We start from the raw sequence: 8,550 nt of genomic DNA on the forward strand, positions 1-8,550 counted from the left end.
TAGGTAACAATATAAAAAGACAATTTTATCATAATTTTATATCACTTGAGCCTTCTTTTATATGGGTAGCTTTGCGCAGTGGCAGTATCGTAGCCAGTGAGATTTATCCGAGGCGCAATTATTGCTAATTAAACTTTTACATGGGTAACCCTGTTAACGCAGTCATCAGTCAAGCATTCTGACTGCCCAGCTTGGAGCTTTTCTCCAGGTGAGTGAAATGCAGCCTCACTCAGGCCCATTCCTTGAGGTAGGAAATTCATTCTCTAAAGTACAAGACACAAGACTTCTGGTTGACACATGATGATTTTGTGGTTTCCAGCAGCTGCTTCGCTTAGAATGTTTTATCAACTATAATGAGATGTCTAGAGCAGTCTCTGGATGACTCTTGGAACTTAAATCCATCCTCTGATTAATCTCAAATGGAGGCTGAGCATCAGGCCTGAAGTGTTAGGACTGGAGATAGAACGTCCAAGCAGCCACGCTGAGCCCTCCGCTAAATTTGCCGAAGCGTCACCATTAGAGCTGACAGAGTAAGACCTCCTGACTCCCAGGCAAGCTTTGTTTGTTGAAACTGTAATTTAATTGTCTTGCTACGAAGCTTATAACCGAGACTGTAGATGCCGGCTTTCCTCATGTTAGCCTCAGCTATTTCAGCCACCTGGTTGCTTTTAAATTCCTTAGCAGTAGCTTATTCTTTCCCACCACACACCTAGGCCTATGGAATCCTCTGAAAATGGAGGTCAGCAGACTAGATCCTATAGGCCCAGTCCAGCCACCACCCTTTGAAAATAGCCGCATTCATTCATTTACATACAGCAACAACATTGAGTCGTTGGGACAGAGAGTGTATGGCTCACCCTTGTTCTCAAGTAATGCTGGTTAAGTTTATCCCAAAAAATTGCAGATAAAAGTAAAATAGTGTTATGTCTAGACTACACATGTAAATTTTCTTTCCAGCTAATCTACTTTAATTTTACCAGCGAAGGAAAAGAGTAAACGCTGAATGGTAGGTATTTCACAGGAATTGAACTGCCTTACTATTTTAGTAGTAGCCATAGGTTAATGACCTAGCTCAGTTCATGATGAGCCAACTACTCATCAGTAGGAAACTACTGGTAGGAAAACTACTCCTCAGTAGGAAACTACTGGAGTCTAAGGTGCACACCTGTGCTCTTACCTGTCGTTCTATCTGAACCGTGAATGGAAGGGCTTTGAAGCAGCTGCTAGGGTTCCAGCAAGGGCTAGACTGCCATTAGGCTGCTTTCAACCCTCAGGATGTCTCCAAACGCCCCTAAAAAGAGGGGGGGGTACCTACCTCAAATCTTGCCGCCTCCTAATGCCTCTCAAGAATAACCTTGTTTTTCTCCTCTTTGCTTTTCACTACATTGTTCTGTGCTTGCTTCCTTGTGCTGGAAATGCTCTTAATTATCCAGTGCTTCTGTTCTGTACTACAGACTTTGCCACTGGATTCCTTTCTAGTGATTTAATGGGTCCTTTGATCTTCCTTCCTGCCATCCTTTCCACTGAACATTCTGACTGAAGTACTCAGTGGCTAACTCGGGTTAACGTGACATCCTTTTTCTCCCCTCCCCAGATACAGGTTTGACCCTCGTCTCATGTTCAACAATCAGGGCAGTGTCAGGACTCGAAGGTTTTCAAAACCTCCTCTGTAGCAACCTCTGCACTGGGTTCCTGCACGCCTCTGTCTGAAGAAGTGATTGTAGTAGGTATCTGTAGCTAGTCCGCAAGACCGCGCCTGGAAGACTTTCTGGACTGGCTCTAGGTCCCGTCTGAAAAGGCAACCCAGTCAGCTGACCACCTTGTGCAATGTGTTAAACTGTGAACTCTGCCCCTCCGTCAGGGATGGCTGGCCCTGATGCCTCGTTCAGCTAATCACAATGCTCCCTTCCCTGGGGTTCCAGTTCCTGATGATTCCCTGTGTGATCAGAGTCTGAATTTGTAAGTCCATTCAGATAAACGGCGGTACTTTGGGGGGGTGTGTATTTTACAGCTCAACCACTTCACTCTCACAAATACCAACATCACACGCCTTGAATAACCATCAGAGCAAGAAGTACCACCGTTGTCAGATTAGTGGAAGTACATTGTTTATAATATCCACATCACAATGTGATAAGGTCACAGATTCCAAACCTGTCAACCAAGCACTGTTTTCTGTTGTTGGGTTTTTTCTTGTTTTCGTTTCTTTTGCATTCTGGGCTGGTGCTACACTGAAAGAGAACAGTTAAGTTTTCGGTAAAGGCTAATTCCAGGTAATTCTTAAAAGGTGACAGCCATTTCCTTCCATCTCCTTCCAGGCTGCTCACCACATGCTAACCACAAGAGGGAAAGTCTCTTCTCTTGATTATTACCCCTCTGAGATCTGAACAACAAAGTAGCTTAGGGATCTCAGCAGAGAGAAAGAACGTCTAAGGGCTGGTGAAGGTTGCACTTTGAGGGTCTCTGCGGCCCGGCTCACAGCTTGACGGGTGGAAGGGCTGCAGCTGGGACGGCGTAGGTGCCTGTGTGGCAGGAGCCTGGGTTTGGTTTTGCCTCCGCATTTTGTGGACATTCTGTTCCTCCAGCACAGGTGACAGTGGAGTTCCAGCTTGCTTCACCCTACTCTCTTCCCTTGTACAGAAGTTTGCCTGAGGGTTTGGAGTCTCCCGTAATTTGGGCCTCATTCACTGTTCCCTGTCAAAGCCAGACCTTGGGGAGGTTTCCTGACTGCACATAACACCTACATTAGTAGGTTTCTGGGCTCCAAGACCAATCTGGTTTCTACTGGTTTCTTCCCAAGAAAGCTAATCTGTGGTTGGAACAGCAGGGGGAGGAAGAAGAGAGCTGTGGTTTATAACCTGTTCAACTCAGGCAATAGTGATTTTAGCTTTATTTAAGGTCTTAGGTCGAGCTTTAAGCACTTTGTAAGACATGGCTGTAAGCAACATCTCTATCAGAACTCCAGATCTGGAGCCATGTTGGGTTAATAGCCTTTGGGTTGTTCCTTTACCTCATGCAATCCCAGTAACTGTGGTGGTATTCAGAGGTGAAACTGGCAAGTAAAATGAACACCTCTGCTGTGAATGTTTTAGGGGAAGATATTCTAAATATTTTGTGATTAAAAGCAAACTACAATGTTACATATGGGTATCAGCTTTATTCTACACTTTGATTCTTAACATTAATCAGTCAACTTCTACCTTACTCAAAGTTGACCATAGTTATTCCCAAATAAAAAGAAACCAACTCTTACCAGGTCTTATATTGTGATGTCCTATTATTCAGTTTTCTGATGCTGGTTCCTGAGAACAGGTAAAGTCCTAAGAGTGACCCAAGTCCGCTGCCCACAGGAACCTTGCCACACTGCTCCGAACACTCAGCGGCCCATGTCCGGGTGGGGACGGGATGCCCGCTCTGGTAGCTCCTGCCTCCTGTATTTGGGACATTTCCTACTAACTTGGGAATGGCCTATAATCTGACTTTTTCTTAGACTGGCTTCATTCTGGATCTGTACTAAAATCATCTCTCAAGTTCATAGCCTAGCAGACTACAAAATGCACTGAACTTTACAGAATGTATGTACAAGGAACACATTGCAAGAGGCTTGGCTTCTTTCTCTCCTAACTGTATGAATTTGGATTTTGATTATTTTCTCTTTTACGAAGGCCAGGTCTGGACTGGTTGGTGCCCTTCAGAGGAGAAAATTGTATAACCATTAGGAGTGACCCAAGGCCACAGGAATGAACAGAGATTTTTGCCTTATAAGATTTCCTATTAAAAGCTACCCTCAAATATCCAGTGGAGAACCCCTTTTGAGCATCTTTGAATTTGACCAACAATACTGTTGTAAAATATGTTTTAATTCACAGTACTAAAGGTTTGTACAAAATACTGACCATAGCCATGAAGTTATACCTTGATGTGTGAGAAATATTCTTTAAAATTTATTTTTGGTGTCTAAGGATTAGTGCTTTAACAAAAGACAGACTGTTCCAGGGTCCTTATTAAGGTAAAGCAAAGGATATTTCCACCATTGATCCACCAATGAATTAGGTGGAGTATTTGGGTTCTTTACTTTGACCACTTAGGTCCCATGACCTCTGTGAATTCCTGTGTTTGTGTCATCTGTTCCTAAAAGTTACTCTGCCCTGGCTTTGTGTCATCTCAGTCACCTGACTTAGAAAGTGCCCTTCAAAAGACCCTGTTCACTGCTGCACTTTTCAACAAATTAAAATTTATTTCTGTTCTAGTGGGAATGTGTCCTTTGTTTTAGTTCACAAGTAGTCATTCTGACAAGATGCCGGTTAATCTTTTTGTCACTCACCTAAGACTGGAGAACAGGCCTTTACTCCTTGGCTGCTGTAGTCTCTACCTGGAAAGCTCTTCTGTAGGTGCTCTCTTGCTGACCGATAGCCTTGAATGAGTACCATGGAGAAAAATGATAAATCTTTATGCATTTACCACTTTGCAGGAAAAGTCTTATCCTGGCAGACTTTAAATTAGGTACAAGTAAGCTTAACTTCCAAGGTGCTTTCCCTTGATGTCCATTCATGTGATGTAGTGCCCTCAACAAAGGACTTTAGATGGGGACTGACAGACTTGTTCTTTAAGGGATGTCTCTGTCACAATTACTTACCTCTGCTGTTGGAACACAGTATTTAGTATGAATAGTTATGTTTGGTAAATTTTACTTACCAAACAGGCCAGGATTTGCCAAACCCTGACCTGAGAGGTTGCCTCATATCTTACAAATTGTGAAAACCAAGTAGAAAAACAAGATGTTTGAGGACAACCAGATCACTGTCAATTTGAGGGGTGCCTGGGTGGCTCAGTGGGTTCAGCCTCGGCCTTCAGCTCAGGGTCCTGGGATCAAGCCCCGCATCGTGTTCTCTGTTCAGTAGGGAGCCTGCTTCCCCCTCTCTCTGCCTGCCTCTCTGCCTACTTGTGATCTCTGTGTGTCAAATAAACAATTTTTAAAAATTAGCGGTGCCTGGGTGGCTTGGCTAGGTGGGTTAAAGCCTCTGCCTTCAGCTCAGGTCATGACCCCAGGCTCACAGGATCAAGCCCGGCATCAGGCTCTCTGCTCAGCGGGGAGCCTGCTTCCTCCTCTCACTGTCTCTGCCTGCCTCTCTGCCTACTTGTGATCTGTCAAATAAATAAATCTTTTAATTAATTAATTAACTAATTGAGGGGCATCTGGCTGATTCAGTGGGTAGAGCATGTGGCTCTTGATCTTGGGGTCATGTGTTCAAGCCCCACATTGGGTAGAGAGATTACTTAAAATCTTTTTAAAAAGTGTCCAAACAGAAGTGTATTTCTATATATTTCCCCAAAGCTTAGGTAAATCCCAAAAAAGTAACTTGAGAGTATCACAAGGTGAATCCAACAAAAAAGAACATTTCTTTGTATAGACAAAGTAAGGCCAAGTATAGACTCTACCAGATCGATCTTTTTTAAGATTTTTCATTTAAGTAATCTCTCCACCCAACGTGAGACTCGAACGCACAACTCCAAGATCCGGAGTTGGATGCTGTCTACCCACTGAGTAACCCGGTGCTCCGTCCATTTTTCTGCCTTATCCCACCTATTCTCACTGAGACTGTACACTGCCCTGTCGAACCAAATCCCCTATAAAACTTGGTCTTTGTTTCATCTTCCTGTACTAGCAAGGGGCTTGAAAGGCTGGTCGTGTGCTTACCCTTAAGTGTGTTGTGGGAAGAGCAGACAACCAGAAAACTCCAAGTCCCCAGGCTGGAAGCCCTGTGCTGAGACCTCCATGGATGGCCTAGGAATTCCCACAAAAGACAAAATTTAGATGTGGGACATGGGAGCTTGCTCCTGGACTGTCACAGAGGAGATAGTAAACTATTCTAATACTGGGTTTTTCAGAGGAAACTTCCATGACCACCTTGTACCCAGCAGAACTGAGATCCGTAAATACTCACTTAACCTAGGGAGCCTGGGTGGCTCAAGTCAGCTAAGCATCCGACTTTGGATTTCAGCTCAGGTCACGGTCTAAGGGTCCTGAGATCGAGCCCTGCATCAAGCTCCACACTACACAGGGAGTCTGCATGAGATACATTCCCTCTCTGTCAGCCCCTGCCCTACAACAATCTAAAATCTTAAATATACAACAATCTTAAATATATTCTCAATCTGCAGGTCTGACTGATGCTGATAGGATGGAGAGATTCAGAGAATACTTATAATTAGTATTTATTGTGATAGAAGACTTCTGCAGAATATTTTTTTCCTTCAGCTGAATTTATCCAAGCTCACAAAGCCCACCTTTCTGTTAAACTCTGTTTGTCTCTGATCTAAGAAGGATTTTTCCCTCCTCCATTATCCATACACACGCCTACACTACCAGGCAGTGAGCTTAGTTAGGAAATGGAATTACTCCGACATCTAGGACAGTATATAGATTGAAAAGAAAAAAGCTTCCAAACAAGAATACTCTTATCTAGCAAAGTTACTCAGATTTGAAGGAGAAAGAGTTTCCCAGACAAGCAAAAGCTAAAGGAGTTCATCACCACTAAACTGCCCTTACAAAAACGTGAAAGGGACCTTTTTAAGCCAAAAAGGGTGCTAATTAGCCACAAGATATTTGAAAATATAAATCTAACCAGTAAAGACGTTTATACTAAAGGTCATGGATTAATCTCAAAGGTAGTATAAGATCAAAAGACAGAAGTATAATAATTAAGGGCTACACAAGATAAAAGTTGTAAAATGTGACATTAAAGAACATTAAGGGGGGGATAGTAAAAATGTTCAAACTTAAATTATCCATTTAGACTGGTAGAAACAGAAGTTATCTCTAAGCCTCATAGTAACCACCATACAAAAGCCAGTAGAAGATACAGAAAAGTCCCCAAACAACAAAGGAAACCAAGAAACGGGAGCTATAAAATAGCCAGAAAATAATTAACAAATGGCAGTGAAAATAGTAAATTTAAAAAAATGTCAAAATGGCAGTTAAGTACATATGTATCAATGCTTCAATGTAAACAACCCTGGGACACCTGGGTGGCTCACTCGGTTGAGCGTCCAACTCTTGATCTCAGCTCAGGTCTTGATCACAGGGTCATGAGTTGAGCCCCATGTTGAACCCCCACATCCAACGTGGAACCCACTTTTAAAAAAGTAAAAGACCTTGGGGCGCCTGGGTGGCTCAGTGGTTTGGGCTGCTGCCTTTGGCTCGGGTCATGATCTCAGGGTCCTGGGATCGAGCCCCGCATCGGGCTCCCTGCTCCGCAGGAGGCCTGCTTCCCTCTCTCTCTCTCTCTGCCTACTGTGATCTCCGTCTTTCAAATAAATAAATAAAATTAAAAAAAAAAAAAAAAGTAAAAGACCTAAATTCTCCAATCACAAAAAACACAAGACCCATGCACATGCTGCCGACAAGGGACTCACTTCAGCTGTAAGGATACACACAGCTGACGTGGATAAAAAATTGCGATATTCCATGGAAAGGAAGAAATCAAGGCAGCAGCTATATAGAGACAAATCGGACTTTAAAACGAAGGCTAATATGTAAAACAGGCCAGGGGTGCCTGGGTGGCTCAGTGGGTTAAAGCCTCTGCCTTCAGCTCGGGTCATGATCCCGGGGTCCTGGAATCAAACCCCACATCGGGCTCTCTGCTTAGCAGGGAGCCTGCTTCCCCCTCTCTCTGCCTGCCTCTCTACCTACTTATGATCTCTGTCAAATAAATAAATCTAAACAAACGAACAAGAAAAAGCAGGAAATTACATAATGGTAAAGGGGTCAATCCAACAAGAGGGTATGTTTCTGAACATTCCTGTAGTATCTACGCACCCAACATAGGAGCATCTTAAATATATAAAGCAACTACTAACAGACTGCATTTAAAGGGAGGGGGTGGGAGGACTTGTCCCTAGTACCTGGATTCACAGACTAAGAAGGGGGGCTGTCCCTACCATGCAGTGGTTTCTTATCCCACTCTAGAGCATGGCTGTTGGAAAAGAAGCCAAAAACAGCTCCTCTCTTCAGATCTCATGTATTTCCAGAACAGCTGTGGTAACCCAGCAGCCAAGATACTGGGATCCGTGTGACTTCCGAAGCTAGATCACGGAAGACCTGATCGCTTCTCTCTTCTCTTTTGGATGACTCCGGAGGAAACCTGCTGCCATGTTACTAAGACAAGCCAGCAGTCCTATGGTTGGGTCTGGCTGAGGATCTGAGCCTTCCTGCAAATGACCAGCCCCACCTTGCCAGCCAGCCAGGAGAGCAATCCCTCTCAGAAGCAGATCCTCCAGCCCAGCCCGGTCAAGGCTTAGGGTGCTAACCAGGGCTGCCACCCCCAAACCTCCATCTCCCAAAGAGCCACCCAAGCCAGAACCATCCAGCTAAGCTGCTTTCCCATTTCCAAACCCACAGAAACCATGCAACAGAATCTGTGTTTAAGCTGATTTGGAAGTAATATGCAGCAATACAGGACTGATAGGATGACAAAACTTGTTTACCAAGAAGGAAACAGGCAAGCCTTTTGCCAAAACTTATTCAATTGTAGGTACCCAAGACAGGAC

At 44.0% G+C, this 8,550-nt stretch overlaps 1 protein-coding gene and 1 long non-coding RNA gene across 2 annotated transcripts in view; one reads left to right on the forward strand and one right to left on the reverse strand.

Moving 5' to 3' along the window:
- Positions 1–4,249, forward strand: part of GNS (glucosamine (N-acetyl)-6-sulfatase) — a 58,166-nt gene extending 53,917 nt beyond the window's left edge. The window contains exon 14 of the mRNA XM_082738300.1: positions 1,595–4,249. Within this exon, the coding sequence (XP_082594426.1) occupies positions 1,595–1,673 (79 nt within the window). The 3' untranslated portion in view covers positions 1,674–4,249. The remainder of the gene's footprint in view (positions 1–1,594) is intronic.
- On the reverse strand, positions 3,768–7,911 carry LOC309868450. Its single transcript, XR_014313697.1, has 2 exons — positions 7,356–7,911; positions 3,768–7,155 (listed from the first exon to the last, which is right to left on the reverse strand). It is a non-coding gene; the product is annotated as an uncharacterized lncRNA (long non-coding RNA).
- Positions 7,912–8,550: the final 639 nt, after the last annotated feature.

The sequence above is a fragment of the Mustela nivalis genome, assembly GCF_964662115.1.
Source record: "Mustela nivalis genome assembly, chromosome: 7".
Lineage (NCBI taxonomy): Eukaryota > Metazoa > Chordata > Mammalia > Carnivora > Mustelidae > Mustela > Mustela nivalis.